This window comes from Eptatretus burgeri, chromosome 13 (genome assembly GCF_056783735.1).
Source record: "Eptatretus burgeri isolate ZD-2024b chromosome 13, Ebu_testis_v1, whole genome shotgun sequence".
Taxonomy (NCBI): Eukaryota; Metazoa; Chordata; class Myxini; order Myxiniformes; family Myxinidae; genus Eptatretus; species Eptatretus burgeri.
In genome coordinates, this window is record NC_140973.1 from 74714855 (window position 1) to 74734796 (window position 19942).

The 19942-nt window shown below is 49.7% G+C and overlaps 1 protein-coding gene across 3 annotated transcripts in view; it reads left to right on the top strand.

The window, feature by feature from the left end:
• Positions 1–849: 849 nt before the first annotated feature.
• APLF (aprataxin and PNKP like factor) overlaps positions 850–19942 on the top strand; it is a 54790-nt gene continuing 35697 nt past the window's right edge. For 2 of the 3 annotated variants that reach the window (XM_085853081.1, XM_085853082.1), the window contains exon 1: positions 1597–1800. In XM_085853081.1, the coding sequence (XP_085709207.1) occupies positions 1699–1800 (102 nt within the window). In that variant the 5' untranslated portion in view covers positions 1597–1698. Of the gene's footprint in view, positions 974–1596; positions 1801–19942 lie in introns of those variants that run through there. The other variant, XM_085853080.1, reaches the window with a different exon arrangement.

Here is a 19942-nt window from a genome sequence, read left to right on the forward strand (position 1 = left end):
GAATCACTGTACCTGCACCCGTTGTAACACCGCAACTGCCTGACCTCGACAGCGAACCCGTGACATCTGCGACGCCAACGGGGCCCACGCCGGCACTGACGTCAGTATGCACACCCCGGCGCAAGACCACACCCGTTTCAGACACGCCAGCAGCACCAGGACGAGGAACACCGAGGCGCGCGATCCTTCAGACGCCACCATCGGCCCCTGAAACCCCGAGAGCCCCATCCCCACTGGGGCCCGATGTGACACCACCAGCACCAGCAATAGGTCAACGCCGATCCACCAGAGCGACCAGCGTGCCTGCCTGGCACAAGGACTACTCCATGGAATAGTCACACGATGGGCGATATAAACTTTTGTTCATTCATTAAACTTAATATTTTCTCAGCCTTTATCTATTAACATAATAAAGACTCGGAGGGAGATAGAGAACATTGTACTTTACGGTACTTCTACATATCGACGGTCCCCTGTGCCAGTGCGCATGCGCAGCCTGAGCCGGAGCCAGGGATGTTGTGGGTGTTTCAACCTGTTCAATACTTGTTTGATTATTGTCGTTCCACGCTAATAAAGTGGTCGAACAAATTGAACTCTGTTCTTATTTAGTCCCTACGTTTTGGAGTCTGTCTGTCTGTCTGTCTGTCTGTGACTCTCTCCAGACCATAGCTCTGTGATGTTAGATGTGATCTTGATGAAGCTTGGACACAAGCGAGATATCATGGTCTAGTTGTGTCTTTTTGTATGAGGGGCGTCCCACGCCCCTTGTGGGCGGAGCCACGCCCACTTGAACGATTTATTTATTTTTTCTCGATTTTTTTTTTCTCGCAATTTCATTTCCTAGAAGCTGTGCGTAATGTCCATAAGTACAACATATAAAAAATCCGATTTGATTTGGTCAATTTTGACGGAAGAGATAGGTTTTTACGGGAGGGCTTCCTCAATAATGTCCGCGAACCATCGTCGCCTCCCGGTTAGTTCGACTCCTTTTTTTCTTTTTCTTATTTTGTCTTGGCTTGGTTTGACGATGACCAGTTTGTCCCACTGCTGAAACTGAAAGTATCCATAATGGCAGAAACAGCTCGCTGATCCTGGTTCCCAGGACCGGTGGTGCCATTAAATGTCATTATAAATGTGAATTGCGAAAATCCACATGACCATCGCAGAGTGTTCCTTCTGAGTCGGAGTCCATGATAATGGTCAGTGGAGATCTCTGTCACTGGATTCAAAACTCACGACACCACCAACACATCTGTCAATCAAGCAAGGCTGTGGCTCGTTTCCACCACCGCACGGTCTTCCATTATAGGGTCTGTTTCGGTAATCAGTGGATCATGGCGTTGAAATATCTTCCCCAAGTGGGGGGGGGGGGATCACTTGAGTACAATATGCACAATATCTTTCTCTTCAGAGAAACGAGACTAAGTCGAGAGAAAAAGGCAAATATTTTGCTGCAATATTTCGGGCGGTGTATAAGTCAAAAAGTTGTATTAATACCAATATATCTCCATCGTATGACTGATAACAACAGGAGTTAATGATTTAATGCGATGAAATAAAAAAAAAAACGATGAAGAAAGAGAAAAAGGCGTTTACACACTGGAGCTAATAGGGAGGGGTGGAGAAGAATAAGGAAGTGCGTGATTGGAGGCAATCTGAGGTAAACGAGGGATAAACAAATTGGTTTTGGAGGAGGACATGGCTTTGGTTCAGCTCCGTGCGGTGCGTGGTCCAGCAGCACCCTCAGAAGCACTGTGTCTCGCTCAGCCGGTCCAGCTGGGCCGAGGACCTCCTTTAGGCGTGAGTCATCCGAGCATGCATTTTATCCACCCAACTGAACGTACCATACCGTAATGTGTTGTTTGTTTGTTTGTGCTTCGGGAATGCCGTATTCGTTTCTGGTGCCGATTCGGGTCGAGCTTCTTATATAACCACAAAAGAATGATGATGATGATGATTAAAATAATAATAATAATAATAATAATACTCAGAATTTGAAGTCATCATCTGAGCTAAACTTATCGCTATGATACAACTCAATTTTTGTGACGAAAGTTTCAAACAAGCAAAGGTCACATTTGTTCCTCCTGTCAGGAGCAATACGGTGAAAATTAAGGCCCAACTCATTTCTGCACGTGTCATTTCTGTGGCGTCTATTTATTACGTACGCATTGAAAAAGGGGGATGATTAAATTTAAAATCGGAAGGGACAGGGAATGGGATGAAAGGAAATATTTTGGAAAATATAGGAATAAGTTGTTGTTCATCTTTCGGCTGCTCCCGTTAGGGGTCGCCACAGCGGATCATCCGTTATGATCCGCACACTGATTTGGCACAGGTTTTACGCCGGATGCCCTTCCTGACGCAACCCTGGTCGCCTCTTACGACACAGGGATCAGGATTTGGGTTTCGCCATGATTCCAGGCTGCTCTCCACCCTGCCCAGTGCAGAGCCCCCGTCCTCAAGCGATCCTCCAACCCAAGCCTCCGAGTAGCCGGATTACAGGCGCACGCCACTACGCCCGGCCATAAAATATAGGAATAAGCGGAGGGAGAAAAAAAGAAGAGAGCACGCATGGAAAAACAAGTTGGAGGGGGTGGGGGGAGTTTATGTGTGATATATAATAAGATTCATCGGATGTCTGTCTGTCTGTTTGTTTGTTTGTTTGTTCGCGTTATTTGCAAGGACCACTGACTGCACCGACAACCACCAAATTTGGCACACAGTCCAAGTCTGAACTGGGGATTGTCCTTCGGGTATTTTTATCCATCACCCAAGCCTTTAAAGATCACTTTTCTGTTTGTTTTTTTTTCATTTATATGCAATCTCATTGGTTAACAAATTCACGTGACATATAACATGGCCAAAGGCCAGCACACCTAATTGGTCGAGCTGTATCTTGCACTCATTGGCTCACTGCACAGCTGGCCTGACTCCACGCACAATTTGAACCAAACTAAATAAATAACAAGCCGGAAGGCGACATGGGTGGTCGCTACATAATTGCATACTAGTCATAGTTTTTGACGGATCGGGCTGAAATTTTTTGACAAAGAGGTTGATTATAGTGCGCATAAAAGCCTGGAAGCCGATTTTTGATTTTTGAAAAAATAATTTTTTTAGGATTTTTCAAAAATTTCAAAGTCCCGTTGCTAGGCAACGGTGGCATCCATAGCAACGGTGCTCAAAAGCATAGAACTCGATCCTGGTATGAACCCACCTATCATGTTTCATCAAAATCGGTTGACTCCTATGGCCTCCAGAGCTGTCCATTACAAACAAACAAACATACAGATGGAAAATCTGAGAATAAGGGTAGTCTTGCGACCACCCAATATGTTCACCGTTTTTGTGCTGCGGTAAGCCAAAGCTATCTGCTACGGTAAGTGGTGTACAGTACAGTTAAAGTGCTAAAGTGCAAGAAGTTTATTAGAATTTTGCACGGAGGTGGATCTGGTTGACATGAACAGTTGGTTCAAGAATGAGAAAAAGGCAACATTTAGGTCCGGTGGAGCAGAAACAGAGATCGATTTTATGTTGGTAGGAAAAAGTTGGAGAAAGAAAATTCGAAATGTGAAAGTTATTCCTGGTGAACTCCAGCACAGCTTGGTGGTTATGGATGTGGACAAAATAAATGAGGTGAAGAAAAAGAAACAGCAACAGAGTAAGTGTACAAAGACCTGGAAGCTGAAAGATGGAGAAGTAAAAAAGAAAATTTGCTGAAAGGATGGATATTCTCTGGAAGGAAAAGGAAGAAGATGGAGCTATCTGGACAAAGAACAGGAATTGTGCTCAACAAGCAGCAAATGAAGTTTGTGGTGTTAGTAAAGGAAAACCACGTCGTTGTGAAACGTGGTGGTGGAACGAAGAGGTGAAGGTGGCCATCGAAAGAAAGAAAGAAAGAAAGCTTCAAGAAGATGCAGAAATAGAACACGGAAGAAAACAAAGCAAGATACAAGAGAGATAAGAAGGTGAAGAAAGCGGTGGCAGAAGCCATGAAGAAAGGAGCTGGAACAGTTGCAGATGAACAGACAAGGAATTTTTCAGAAACTGAAGATAATGAAGAGGGAATCTCGTGACATCACTGAAAGCAACTGTATAAAGGATAAAAATGGAAGGATTTTCTTTGTTGATGAAGATAGAAGAAGAATCTGGAAAGAGCATATGGAATCTATCATGAATCAGGAAAATCAGTGGGATGGTTTCATGGAAGCTGAAAGAACGGAGGGCCCAGTGAAAGAAATCTCAAAGGAAAAAAATAAAGAAAGCTTTGGAAAGCATGAAGAATGGAAAAGCAGGTGGTCCATCAAGCATTACGAAGGAGCATTTTACATCGTCTCCTCATGGATTAGAAGTATTACATCAGGTTGCAAATGAGATAATGCAAGGTAAGAGCATGTCAGAGGATTGGAAACAAAGCACCTTGGTACCCATCTACAAAGGTAAAGGGAGTGTCATGGAATGAGGATCGTATCGTAGAGTGAAACTACTGGAACATGGAATGAAACTTGTGGAAAGAGTGTTAGAGAAACGGCTCAGGGAGTTGGTGAAGATTGATGAGATGCAATATGGTTTCATGCCAGGAAAAGGTACGGTTGATGCGATCTTCATAGTCAGGCACATGTAGGAGTGCTATCAAGAAAAAAAAAAGAAATTATTCATGTCTTTTGTGGACCTGGAAAAGGCATTTGACAGAGTCCCCAGGAAAGTCATCGAATGGGCACTACACAAAAGAAATGTTCCTGAGGCTTTGTTGGGGGTTGTAATGAAATGTAATGGTGGAGGGGTTTCTTTTCTTTTTGTGTGTGTGTCTGCGTGTGGGCCCGTCTATAAGTAGAATTGTTTAAGTGCTTTTGCTTATTGTAAATATTTCCCTGCTTGCATATTCGCGTCAAGTCTTGCCTTTGTCTTTATTTTACTGTTAATAAATTTATTAGAAATGTTCCCAGTCCGTTTCTGTCCCTTCTTACATTGGTCCAGCATGGTCCGGGTCTGAGTATAAGTGGGGTTTCATCCCCGGTAATCGGTCTATCATAGCCGGCACAGCTTTGGCAGTTTCCGCTCGGCTGCACCCGAACCAGGGTTGGTAGTCGGTAGTTGGAACTCTACCGTAGTCGGTAGAGTGACCCGGTTCAAGCAAGACGTGCCCAGGGTGTGGTTTCCCCGGTCGTCGAAATCACGTAGTTAATTAGGTAAATTGGTTTGAGACAAATATACCCTACGCTATGCGGTTGAGATATTGGCGTCCACGGTCGGTTCAGCGACCCGCCAGCTCACGGAATTATCCAGAGCAACGGCCTACAATTCCGGGGAGTCTGGTGGGAGACGGCGTAACCTCCCCTTCTCTTCTCGCCACCGACCACCGGCCCACAACAATATATATGTTTATATACAAATATATATATATTTGAATATAAATATATATTCAGCGACCCGCCAGCTCACGGAATTATCCAGAGCAACAGCCTGGTGTTGGCGCAGTGGTTAGGGCAGCGGCTTGGGATCCAAAAGGTCCTGAGTTCAAGCCCTGTTGGGCCACTGAATTAATACACCAGGGGGTTGACTCAGCCTGTCATCCTTCCGAGGTCGGCGAAATGAGTACCAGTATACTGGGCCGGTGTATACCCCGGTTAAAATAGGTGTACCATATCCCTGTGTCGTAATAGGCGACCAGGGTTGTGTCAGGAAGGGCATCCGGCGTAAAACATGTGCCAAATCACTAAGCGGATCATACGGATGATCCGCTGTGGCGACCCCTAACGGGAGCAGCCGAAAGAAGAAGAAGAAGATATATATATATATATATATATATATATATATATATATATATATATATATATATATATATATATATACATACATACATACATACATACATACATACATACATACATACATACATGTATACATATGTATTGTTACGGCTGTGGAAATTCGCAGAGCACCATGTAGGTCCTTAGATCAGTTATGCCGATAAGTCTGTGTTCAGATAGATTTCCCCACTGTTGTCCAATGGGAATTATTCGTGTCGCCCGGTCTGTGATCTTTGAGGTAGCCATTTTTCTTTTACTATCGTTATTTTGGACCAACCACAACGCCAACTACCAACCACCTTCTCTACCACGCCAACCACCAACCACCTCCTCCACAATGCCAACCACCAACCACCCTCTCCACACCGCCTGCACAACAACGACATCTCCTCACCATCTCCTAAAACACATCGCCCCCGATAAATCAACACGAACAACGTCGCCGCACCTTCATTTCCGAAACGACGCCATCTTGGCGCCAGCCACGGCGAGTCCGCATCGAACGGCGGCGCTGCAGGCGGACGCCGGGGTTTCCTCGCCGCGCAAGTCGATGATTTCGCGCACGTCCGCTCGCCGCGCAGGGTCGCTATCTTCGCGCACGTCCGCTCTGTGCAAGCTTCGTCCGAGAATCGGATCAGGATATCGAAAGGCGCGGAGCCAGCGGGGGGGGGGGGGGGGTCAGAGATCAGAGGTGAGGGATCGAAGGCCAAACCTCGTCTCTCGGGCCCTATAAAAGGGCGAGCGGAGCGCCAAGCGTGGGGAGTCTGTGGAGTGTCTGTCGGGGTTGAGAGCGCCTTGAGCCTGAAGCCTGCAGTCGGTGGAGAAGCTGAGGGGAGCAGAGGAGACGCGAGTGGGGAGCACGGCCAAGCCTGCTGTGCCACGCAGAGCTGCGTGTTCGTGTGCGGGACGTGGAGAGAGCCGGAGAGAGCTCGCCAACCAGCAACCAGATCATCGCTGATGGACGGACGGGTTCTTAAAGAGAGCATCAACTCAGAAAGAGCAAAGACCCGTTCGTTCCTCTCGGGCGTTGCCGGCTGGGGCCCGAATCACCAGACCGCGGCCGAGCCGCGGTTACGCTAGCGGCCGTGGGGACGGAACGTCGCGGGTCGCCCCAGCGAGGTGAAGGTAACCTGCGCGGCCTCTTGGAGCTCCTTCCGTACTCAAAGCTCCATGTCATAAAGACCCCGAGAGGTCCAGTCTACCCCCTTGTCTTTGAGGGGGTTTTTCCTTGCTTTTCTTTGTATGAAAGTTGTGGCACCGAGTCCATTAAGTAGAACTGTGTATAAGTGACTCAAGAATAAATAAACAGTCGTAGCTCCTTTACATTGCTTTTGTTTGGCTGTATAATTGCATGCGTGCTCCCCCCATTCATTGCATGACTGCATCACTGTATACGTGTGGAAATATATGTGCTTCTTTAAATGTGAACCTGCTCGTCACTTCTTTTCCTTAATTGAGCTGCCATCTTGCTCTCGGAATATAGTCGGTTTTAATAGCCGGTAAAGTGATCGGGTCCAACGGGACTGCGCGATAATACACCGCTCGGTTATCCCAAAAGGAAACGAGCTGCTAAAGCGGCTCGTTTCCAAGCGGTCCCGTTGAGGTACAATCTCTCGGTAATCTACCCGCGCGAATAATTAGGAAAATCGAAGAATTGGCAATCGGACCCTGTAGCGCGGGTAGAGTGCGGACAAGGTTGTGGTGTGGTTAAGAACACACCCGTGGCTGGTTTTCGGCGTTGCTCCGGAAAGCCGCGACTGGATTGTTCGTCTGGTGGGCGTACGGCCGCGATTCGGTTAAACGCGGTCGTTCGCACGCCCGCGGGTGGAAATCTACAACAGTGTATATATATATATATATATATATATATATATATATATATATATATATATATATATATATATATATATATATATATATATATATATATATATATATATATATATATATTGTGACGTTTACGGGACTTAAACAGTCCCGCCAACGTAGAATGAGCGGAAACGATGGAGGCGGTTTATTTATTTATAACCCAAAGATGGCGGTTCTAATCGCTCGCCCACAAACGGGACGAGGAAGGTGGCACGAGTCGCTTTTCACTGAGTTGATAACGTTTATTTGTTTTTATTATTCCCAGAAATAACAAGACTCGGCAAGAAGAGGGATCCAGGGCAATTTGACGGGATGGTGTGGGATCGGGCGTGGGGAAAACACAGACAATTCCAATGAATATACAAATCTCAAACCCTCTAAGGCGCCAGGTACACACACACACACACACACACACACACACACACACACACACACACACACACACACACACACACACACACACACACACACACACACACACACACACACACACACACACACACACACAAAACGTAGCTATTCCTGGTGGTCAGGCTGGACCGTGGTGTGGACGCAACAGTCCCTGGATTGGCGTCGGACGAGCTGGCCTTGCTCTCGTCAGGGGGGCAGGAGAAACTGTGGTGCTGTCGACCTCCTGATCTTGGCCCAATTCCGCTCACAGCAGCTAGGGAACCAGTTCTGGCACCAAATTGTGAGCAGGAGAGAGGGAGTTAGGTCCGCCCGCCGTTCGACCCCGTACTCCGAGCCAGCAGAACCCCAGAGCCAACCAAGGTGAGGCACGAGGCTCAGCAAGGCTACAAGACACGATGAAACCAGGGCCGAATCAGCGCAACAACAAGCACGCTCCCAGCACAACAGCCTCCATCAAAACAGCGTTTCGGTACCGATATTCTTCCTCTTCCTTTTTGACCCCGAACAGAACCTTTTTATCCTCCCCCCCTCGTCACTTCCAATCGAGCCGTTTATTGGCCCTCCGCCGTCGCCTTCCGCCAATCGTGATCACGGGGCGGAGCCATCCGCAGCACTGTCCTGTGATGTCACTGCAATCCTCCAGAGAATACTAAAAGGGGTTTACACAGACACACTTACCCTATCCCGTATCCCTATCTAATTACGTGACAATTATCATTTCCCCCTTGAAGAAATGGACATTTACTAGACAACTTATCACCACTGAATTGCTACTTATTACATCGAGATCCTGGTACACTCGAACAGCATGGCATACCTAATTAAACATCCTAATTACCCTTTGAATGCATACCCCCCCCTCAAACGTAACACTGCCCCCTCCTCTGGTACCGCAGCTCCTGCAAGGTATATCACAGGCGCTACCGTACCAGCCTTAACACTTATTGACTCACACCTATTTAACCTAACAAAATAAAGTAGGAGGGGCAATGGGCAGCGAGTCGCAGCTAACTTACCTGTCCTGCTTAATGTACTACCCCCTTATGGCCTTATCCTCGCCTAAACAATCATTCATTTTTTATTTTTTTTTATTTTATCACTTGAGAGCACTGAGCGAAGTTGCACTCCATCCTCTGGATCATCGCTCTTGCCCAACACTCTTCCAGTGATCTGGAGAGGGGAAACAAAAGGTTCCACAAAAAACACAACACTTATACTTTACATTCCTACTCAAAGCTTAACGACACTATTCACAGGATATTTACACTTGACCGTGTCCCCCAGTGGATGCTAATAGACCCAGCGTTTTTGGGGAGCCAATTTTCAAATTTGCTTGCCCCAAAATTATGCGGACATCATGCCCTTGCTGCACATGTCAAGTTGTGCGGGATCGAGTGGGACTCATACATCTTCACAACACTCACACCATGGTCATCATCACATTTCTAGGTCATGGTCCTCATTTTAATCATGCAGGCTGAATCCCGTCGTGGCCGTGGGGTGGGTTACCACAAGATGATGGGGGCATCTCAGGTGCAACCATGCCCACAGGTAAGCTTTAGTCCAACCCGGACGTTTTTCTGCCCCGCTTCCTTTGATTCCCACCCCCCTGGTAGCCATCAGCTCTCATCCCGTACAACACACTGGAAGGGGTCTCACTGGCTCCTCTGGCCTTCCTGGGTCGCCAAGGTCCTATCCGCCTTGGTCGCCCAACCAGACCCTCTCCCAGTAGCCTCCAGACACTGTCACCATTAGCCACCAGGGGTGAATCTCCTTGAAGGGGGTCGCAATTCCCGCTCACCGTGAGCTTCAGCAATCCCTGCGGACAAGCACATCATCCCCACCCACAAAACCCACATGACTCTCCCACCCCATCGGCCTTACATGTGACACCTGCATTTCTAACACTTCACCGACCATGACCTTCCCTGTTACCACACCATGCCCAATAAAAAGTCAATGTGTGCACCATACATTTCACTTCTTAACTTAAAACAACTCACACAGCACTTCTCACCCGATCCACGCACCAGCCATTGGACAGTCACTTGTGCCCACTTTGTTACCAATTACCCACTGTCCCGAATGTCACTCTAAAACCCAGCAGAACTTACAAACCCATGCCAATTTTCCCACAATTCATTTTTTTTTCACCAAAGGAGGCACTTTGCCACAATCTCAGCAGCCGAGCATGGCCCTATATGCTCAGCCCGATCTAGTCTCCCCGACCCCCGACAGTGATTTCCGGACCCGACCTATGAAAGGGCATCTCGGATAGACCTGGCGGTTCAGCAGGAGGATTCATCCTCTGAAGCATTTGGGTAATGCCAATTTCTCCCAGCCCCCCTCCCTGATCCTGGATCTCCGCCTGTCGGATCGTCACCGATGGCCTCTCGGGCACCCGACCCGGCCGACTCCACGAGGCCAGCCTGGCCGCGCACTCGGCCGCTCGGTGAACGGTGGGTAGATCCTGTAGCTCCACTAGCGCTCGGACCTCAGGGTCAGGAAGAGCAGCTAAAAATTTCTCGAGTGCCAGTCTGTCCCACGCCTCCACTGTAAGGTCCCTATACGCGATCCTGACTGATTGGTAAATGTCCTCTGCCAGCTCTTGCACTGTCTCGCCCGGCTTTAATCTGCGGTGCTGGAGCTGGGCCCGCACCAGATCACAGTTCGCTGCAAACCCAAACCGACTGCTCAACGCCTCGCAAATGTGGGAGCTGGTCAACATCCCCTCCGCGATCACGTTTAATACATCTGCGGCTGGTCCCCGCAACGTTGCCACCAAATTCCCTGTACGTTCCCGCTCATTCCACCCGTTTAGTCGGGAAATGCACTCAAATTGCGTCAGAAAAGCTTCAAGGCTCCCTGACCCGTCAAAATTTACCAGGGGGATCACTTTTACGGAGGCCCGCTTCTCAGTTTCTCCCTTGTCCGAATCCAGCCCAGGGATCAAACACCCTTGTGGCTGCGTATCCAATTTCGGAGCCCACTGTGGCCAAAGATGTTTTGTGGTGAGGGTCTCATGGGTCAATTTTGCCTCCTGTTCCAAACGTTGAATGGACCGATTCACCTCTTCCCGCAGGATCTTCTGGGCCCGCACAACCTCCTCCAAAGCTCCGTCGCGAGTTTGTAGCTGCTCCTCAACCAACCCGGACACTCTACTTACAAAAGACGGCTCTACCAGGCCTTTATCCAAGACTTCATCTTGGCTCATAATTTTATCTTGTTCGTCCAAACGAGCCTCCAATCCTTTTACCTCCTCCGCCAAATTCATCCCTTGCTTCCTCAGCTCTCCCCACTCTTCTATTTGCAGCTGCATACGAGCATCCACACAGACACGATGACGTTCCAGGCTTTCCTCCACTTTATCAACCCGAATGTTCGTTGCATCAATTTTATCTTCCAATTTTTTCCGTATATTTTCCTCCTCCAATGTAATTTCTACCTTTGTTTCCTCCAATCTATCCTCGAATTTACTTTGTATTTCCCCCAATTGAACATCCACACACTCCTGCATCTCAGTTTTCATTTTCTACATCTTTTCCCCCAATTCATCCCTCATTAAATCAATCCGTGCACCCAACTGTACCCCCATTACCCCCAATTGATCTGTCATTTCTGCCCCCTGTGCCGTCATTTTTGCCATTTGTGCCGTCATTTCTGCCCTCTGTGCCGTCATGTCCGCTATTAAACGTTCCAACAGTGTCTGGATCGTCATCGCACCGGTTTCCGGCACTGCCGGCCCCATTACGGGCAATGAAGCACGGTCCACGCTCGGAATGGGGGAGGTTCCAACCCTACCCCCGTCTCTCCCCTCTTCCCATGACTCGCTGCCAGACACGTGGCCTTCCTCCTCAAACATCTGCACATCCGCCATGGTGCAGAAGTCCCGTTTGCCGCCAATTAATTTCAATTTGAAAAATCCCGCCAAAATTTTCCCGCGCTTTTCTGTAGTAATTTTATATTCCAATTTGTGGCGAGATTTTTTATCCTGGTATATAATTTAGCGGAGTTCGAACATCCCACTCCTGACACCAATGTGACGTTTACGGGACTTAAACAGTCCCGCCAACGTAGAATGAGCCGAAACGATGGAGGCGGTTTATTTATTTATAACCCAAAGATGGCGGTTCTAATCGCTCTACCGCAAACGGGACGAGGAAGGTGGCATGAGTCGCTTTTCACTGAGTTGATAACGTTTATTCCTCTAACCAGAAATAACAAGACTCGGCAAGAAGAGGGATCCAGGGCAATTCGACGGGATGGTGTGGGATCGGGCGTGGGGAAAACAGACAATTCCAATGTATATACAAATCTCAAACCCTCTAAGGCGCCAGGTACACACACACACACACACACACACACACACACACACACACACACACACACACACACACACACACACACACACACACACACACACACACACACACACACACACACACACACACACACACACACACACAACGTAGCTATTCCTGGTGGTCAGGCTGGACCGTGGTGTGGACGCAACAGTCCCTGGATTGGTGTCGGACGAGCTGGCCTTGCTCTCGTCAGGGGGGGCAGGAGAAACCGTGGTGCTGTCGACCTCCTGGTCTTGGCCCAAGTCCGCTCACAGCCGCCAGGGAACCATTTCTGGCGCCAAGTTGCGAGCAGGAGAGGGAGGCAGGTCCGCCCGCCGTTCAACCCCGTACTCCGAGTCAGCAGAACTCCAGAGCCAACCAAGGTGAGGCACGAGGCTCAGCAAGGCTCCAAGACACGATCAAGAACACGATCGAATCAGCACAACAACAAGGATGCTCCCCGCGTATCCTAACCCTCACCCTAACCCTCCCCAACAAAAAAACACGATCTTTTGGTTGTAATCTTCTTCCTCTTCCTTTTCGACCCCGAACAGAACCTTTTTATCCTTGGTCCTCGTCACTTCAATCGAGCCGTTTATTGGCCCACCGCCATCGCCTTCCGACAATCGTGATCACGGGGCGGAGCCATCCGCTGCACTGTCCTGTGACGTCACGGCCAGTCTTCAGAGAATACCAAAAGGGGTTTACGCAGACACACTTACCCTATCCCGTATCCCTATCTAATTACGTGACATTTATCATTTCCCCCTTGAAGAATTGAACATTTACTAGACAACTTATCACCACTGAATTGCTACTTATTACATCGAAATCCTGGTAAACTCGAACAGCATGGCATACCTAATTAAACATCCTAATTACCCTTTGAATGCAAACTCCCCCCGTGGATGCTAATAGACCCAGCGTTACCTGGGGAGCCAATTTTCAAATTTGCTTGCCCCAAAATTATGCGGGCATCATGCCCTTGCTGCACATGTCAAGTTGTGCGGGATCGAGTGGGACTCATACATCTTCACAACACTCACACCATGGTCATCATCACATTTCTAGGTCATGGTCCTCATTTTAATCATGCAGGCTAAATCCCGTCATGGCCGTGGGGTGGGTTACCACAAGATGATGGGGGCATCTCAGGTGCAACCATGCCCACAGGTAAGCTTTAGTCCAACCCGGACGTTTCTCCACCCCGCTCCCTTTGATTCCCTCCCCCCTGGTAGCCATCAGCTCTAATCCCGTACAACACTCTGGAAGGGGTCTCACTGGCTCCTCTGGCCTTCCTGGGTCGCCAAGGTCCTACCCGCCTTGGTCGCCCAACCAGACCCTCTCCCAGTTGCCTCCAGACACTGTCACCATTAGCCACCAGGGGTGAATCTCCTTGAAGGGGGTCGCAATTCACGCTCACCGTGAGCTTCAGCAATCCCTGTGGACAAGCACATCATCCCCACCCACAAAACCCACATGACTCCCCCACCCCATCGGCCTTACATGTGACACCTGCATTTCTAACACTTCACCGACCATGACCTTCCCTGTTACCACACCATGCCCAATAAAAAAAACAATGTGTGCACCATACATTTCACTTCTTCACTTAAAACAACTCACACAGCACTTCTCACCCGATCCACGCACCAGCCATTGGACAGCCACTCGTGCCCGCTTTGTTTCCAATTACCCACTGTCCCGATTGTCACTCTAAAACCCAGCAGAACTCACAAACTCCCACCTTCAGCACATGGGGCAGGAGGCTGCCCGGGCCCAAGCTCCCGCACAGAAGCGGCCAATCTTCCCCTCACACGCTCTATCCAATCCGGAATATCCCGACCCATGTAAGAGCTCAATCGGTCACAATGGACGATCTGTGGGAGTGCGTGGCAGCCCATCTGGATTTTAAAAACTACATCGGTTACCTGTCGGAGTATCACACCGGGGCCCTTCCAGGGGGGGGGTGAGTTTCGGGCACACACCCTTCCTCCTCTGTGGCCGGAAGAGCCAAATGAGGTCTCCAGGGAGGAATCGGGGGGCGTGTGTCCGAGAGTCATACCTCAATTTAGCACGCGAGGAAGCCAAACCGATTCGCTCCCTCGCAAAGTCATGAGCTTTCTCTATGCTCTTACGCATTTTGGAAGCATAACCCTCCGCCGAGGTCCATGTTGGGGTTTCAGGTGTCACGCCCAGCCACAAATCAACAGGGACCCGCATCTCCCGACCAAACATCAGCAAGGCAGGGGTGCAGCGCGTGGCCTCATGCTGCGCAGTCCTGTATGCCATCAGGACAAAGGGGAGATGTTCGTCCCAGTCCTGCTGATTCTGGGAGGTAAAGAGAGCTAACTGGGTAAGCAGAGTTTTATTAAACCTCTCCACCATCCCATCCGGCTGTGGCCTTAGAGGAGTGGTCCGAGTCTTGTGAATTTGGAGGAGCTCGCACACTGAACGTAGGAGTTCGGACTCGAAGTTCCGGCCCTGGTCTGTGTGCAGCTCCCTCGGAGTTCCAAAACGGGTGAAGAACCCTTCCACTAGTGCTTGGGCAACCAGCCGTGCTTCCTGATTGGGCAATGCATAGGCCTCCGGCCATCTGGTAAAGTAGTCCATTGCCACCAGAATATACTTGTTGCCTCGGTGGGTGGTGGGTAGGGGCCCGACCACATCAACCGCTACCCTCTCAAGTGGTGCTCCTACATTATAAATTTGGAGGGGGGCCTTATGTGCACATGGTGGTGTTTTCTTCCCCCGGCAGAGGTCGCACCAACGTACCCATTTTTGGATGTCGCTGCCCGAGTTCACCCAATAGAATCTCTGCCTCAATTTCGCGAGTGTTTTGGTTACACCTAAGTGTCCCATCGTTCGTGTTCCATGTACAAGCCCCATCACCTGTTCTCTCAATTTCGAAGGTACCACCAACAACCAGGAAGCATTTCCACTCGTTGGTAATTCCCACTCCGGGTAGAAAATGCCATCCGGGTACAAAATGCCATCCTTCAGCTGGAGCATCTGCCATTGTGCCCAATACGCCTTCACCTGCGCCCCAAGCGAAGCAATTTCTTCCCACGCAGGTCGTTTTCCACCCTCTAGCCAATTACAGAGGTGGCCCAAAACAGGGTCCTCCTTCTGTTCCTTTTTCCAATCGACACTACCAAATTCGGGAGGTGGTTGTGGCAGAGTCCGACGGGTTACTCGGGCGGCACATAGGCATGCATCAATTTGTTCCTGCCCAATCAAATCCCTATTCTCTTGATGTTCACAAAATTTGCATTGGTGCTGCCAACAAGGTCGCCGAGAGAGAGCATCTGCGTTGGCATGTGTTTTGCCGGGCCGATGTTGCACAACAAAATTGTACTGCTGCAGTTTCTCAAGCCACCTTGCAATTTGGCCCTCCGGCTCCTTGAACCGAAGAAGCCATTGCAAGGAGGCATGATCAACCCGGATCACAAACTCCCTCCCGTACAGGTAAGGATGAAAGTGTCCAACTGCAGACAGCAAGGCCAATAATTCTTTGCGAGTGACGCAATAATTTCGCTCGGGCTTTGACAGAGCCCTACTATAATAGGCAATCACTCGTTCGACTCCTTGTTGGACTTGAGACAGGACCGCCCCCAATCCTCCCTGACTAGCATCCGTGTCAAGGATGAACTGGCCAGTCTCGGCCGGATACGCCAAAACTGGGGCTTCCATCAGACGTTGTTTTAGGTGATTGAATGCTTTGGTGCAGTTTTCTGACCACACAAATTTAGCTCCCTTCTCTGTCAATTGGTGCAATGGTCTTGCAATACTTGCAAAATTTTCCACAAATTTCATATAGTAAGAACAGAGGCCCAAAAATCCTCTGACCTCTCTTACATTTCTGGGGGTGGGCCACTCTTTTACTGCCACTGCCTTCATTGGGTCTGTGGCCACACCACTCTCATTCACCACGTGACCCAGATAAACGACCTCTTTCCTAAAAATTTCGCATTTCTCAGGGTTCAGTTTTAACCCGGCCCCCCTCAATCGCCTGAAAACCTCCACCAAATTTTTGGCAGCCTGCTCAAATGTGGGAGCGTGGACAAGAACGTCGTCTAAATAGATCAGGCATGTTTGCCATGGCAGCCCAATCAAAACGCGTTCCATCAGACGTTCAAATGTGGCGGGGGCATTGCACAATCCGAAAGGCATGACGACAAACTGCCAGAGGCCCTTCCCTGTGGTAAATGCTGTTTTCTCTCTCCCTTGTCGGTCCATTTCCACCTGCCAGTAGCCACTCTTCAAATCCAATGTAGTGAACCATTTTGAGCCGGAAATGGCATCGAGTGTATCATCAATACGTGGCAGGGGATACGAGTCTTTGAGCGTCACTTGATTGAGTTGGCGATAATCCACACAGAACCGAATGGTCCCGTCCTTCTTTCTCACCAACACAATGGGTGACACCCAAGGACTTACCGAGGGCTCAATAATTCCAGCCTCCTTCATCTTTTCCACCTGTTTTTCAGCCTCATCCCTCTTTGCAAGAAGTAGACGTCGTGCAGGCTGTCGAACAGGTCGAGCCTCGCCAGTGTCAATTTGGTGCCTGACTAGACTCGTGCGTCCAAAATCCAAGGGAGAGAGAGAGAATACATCCAAATTAGCACCAACCAAATTGTGCAATGACCTTACCTGGTCCACTGTTAACCCCTGTTCTGCTCGGTTTACCATGTCCCTTACTCCCTCTGGCCAATTTGTTTTTCCACTGCTAACTGCTAAAAAACTGCTACACTTTGCTATAACAGCTCCGCCCCTCACTGTGTGAGGGCTGTCAGACAGGTTGAGCAATCGAACCACTACCATGGGCTGATGTGTATCCACGAGTGTACGACCCACCATCAATCCTGCAGTTTCCCCCGAGCTCCACGGCTCCACCATCCTGAGCTGGCCCACGTGATTGGTCCTTGCCGATATCCGGGCCAACACCACGGTCTCAGACCTGGGGGCCACGGTCACGGTGCACGACATCTCCAGTCGCGCCCCCTGCGCCTCCTCGACTTCCCCCAGTCCCTCCAACCATAGCTTTTCAGTCCCTAGCCACATGTGACCTCGCCCCAGGTCTAGTTGGCAGTCATGTTCCACAAGGAAACTCAACCCCAGAAGGCATCGGTCACACACTTCTGCCACCCACACCACCGCATCGACCTCGAGGCTGCCCAACTCCATCCTCACAACCCCACGACCCATTATCGGCGTCGTTGCTCCCGTAGCTAGTTGGAGACTGTGTCCTGCTAGTCTATCGATTTTGTCCCAACCTCCCACACTTTGGTCCAACACTAGCAGGCTAATAACAGTATCACTTGCACCCGTGTCCACCACTGCTTCACAAAACTCTCCCTCTATCTTTACCCTTACCCGCAAATTCCCCACACCAATTTTCCCACAATTCACTATTTTCACCAAGGGAGGGCACTTCGCCACAATCTCACCAGCCAAGCATGGCCCTGTATGCTCGGCCGATCTAGTTTCTCTGACCCCCGACAGTGATCTCTGGACTCGACCTAGGTAAGGGCATCTCGGATAGACCTGGCGGTTCAGCAGGAGGATTCACCCTCTCCGAGTCTAAAAGTCTATTGGAGGACCCCTCCATTGCTGGGTACCGGTAATATCGTTGCATGTGTCCTCTTCGCCCGCACCGGAAACAACTCCCCATAAAAGGCCCCCGTGAGTATCGGTGAAATATCTCTTCCGGTTCCGACCCCCTCGGCCATAATCGAATTGCTCTATTGGCTGGGCTGGACCCCGCCGCTTTGGCGCACTAACTACCGGATTACCCTTTATCAAACTCGATAGTTTCTGGCAAATTTCCTGAAACATTTGGGTAATGCCAATTTCTCCCAGCCCCTCTCCTTGATCCTGGATCTCCGCCTGTCGGACCGTCACCGATGGCCTCTCGGGCACCCGACCCGGCCGCCTCCTCGAGGCCAGCCTGGCCGCGCACTCAGCCGCTCGGTGAACGGTGGGTGGATCCTGTAGCTCCACTAGCGCTCGGACCTCAGGGTCCAGAAGAGCAGCTAAAAATTTCTCGAGTGCCAGTCTGTCCCACGCCTCCACTGTAAGGTCCCGATACGCGATCCTGACTGATTGGTAAATGTCCTGTGCCAGCTCCTGCACTGTCTCACCCGGCTTTAATCTGCGGTGCTGGAGCTGAGCCCGCACCAGATCACAGTTTGCCGCGAACCCAAACCGACGGCTCAGCGCCTGGGAGCTGGTCAACATCCCCTCCGCGATCACGCTTAACACGTCTGCGGCTGGTCCCCGCAATGTTGCCACCAAATTCCCTGTACGTTCCCGCTCATTCCACCCGTTTAGTCGGGAAATGCACTCAAATTGCGTCAGAAAAGCTTCAACGCTCCCTGACCCGTCAAAATTTACCAGGGGGATCACTTTTACGGTGGCCCGCTTCTCAGTTTCTCCCTTGTCCAAATCCAGCCCAGGGATCAAACACCCTTGTGGCTGCGTATCCAATTTCGGAGCCCACTGTGGCCAAAGATGTTTTGTGGTGAGGGTCTCATGGGTCAATTATGCCTCCTGTTCCAAACGTTGAATGGACCGATTCACCTCTTCCCGCAGGATCTTCTGGGCCCGCACAACCTCCTCCAAGGCTCCGTCGCGAGTTTGTAGCTGCTCCTCAACCAACCCGGACACTCTACTTACAAAAGACGGCTCTACCAGGCCTTTATCCAAGACTTCATCTTGGCTCATAATTTTATCTTGTTCGTCCAAACGAGCCTCCAATCCTTTTACCTCCTCCGCCAAATTCATCCCTTGCTTCCTCAGCTCTCCCCACTCTTCAACTTGCAGCTGCATACGAGCATCCACACAGGCACGATGACGTTCCAGGCTTTCATCCACTTTATCAACCCGAATGTTCGTTGCAACAATTTTATCTACCAATTTTTTCCTTATATTTTCCCCCTCCAATGTAATTTTTACCTTTGTTTCCTCCAATCTATCCTCGAATTTACTTTGTATTTCCCCCAATTTAACATCCACACACTCCTGCATCTCAGTTTTCATTTTCTCCATCTTTTCCCCCAATTCATCCCTCATTAAATCAATCCGTGCACCCAACTGTACCCCCATTACCCCCAATTGATCTGTCATTTCTGCCCCCTGTGCCGTCATTTCTGCCCTCTGTGCCGTCATGTCCCCTATTAAACGTTCCAACAGTGTCTGGATCGTCATCGCACCGGTTTCCGGCACTGCCGGCCCCATTACGGGCAATGAAGCACGGTCCACGCTCGGAATGGGGGAGGTTCCAACCCTACCCCCGTCTCTCCCCTCTTCCCACGACTCGCTGCCAGACACGTGGCCTTCCTCCTCAAACATCTGCACATCCGCCATGGTGCAGAAGTCCCGTTTGCCGCCAATTAATTTAAATTTGAAAAATCCCGCCAAAATTTTCCCACGCTCGCGCGCTTTTCTGTAGTAATTTTATATTCCAATTCGTGGCGAGATTTTAATCCTGGTATATAATTTAGA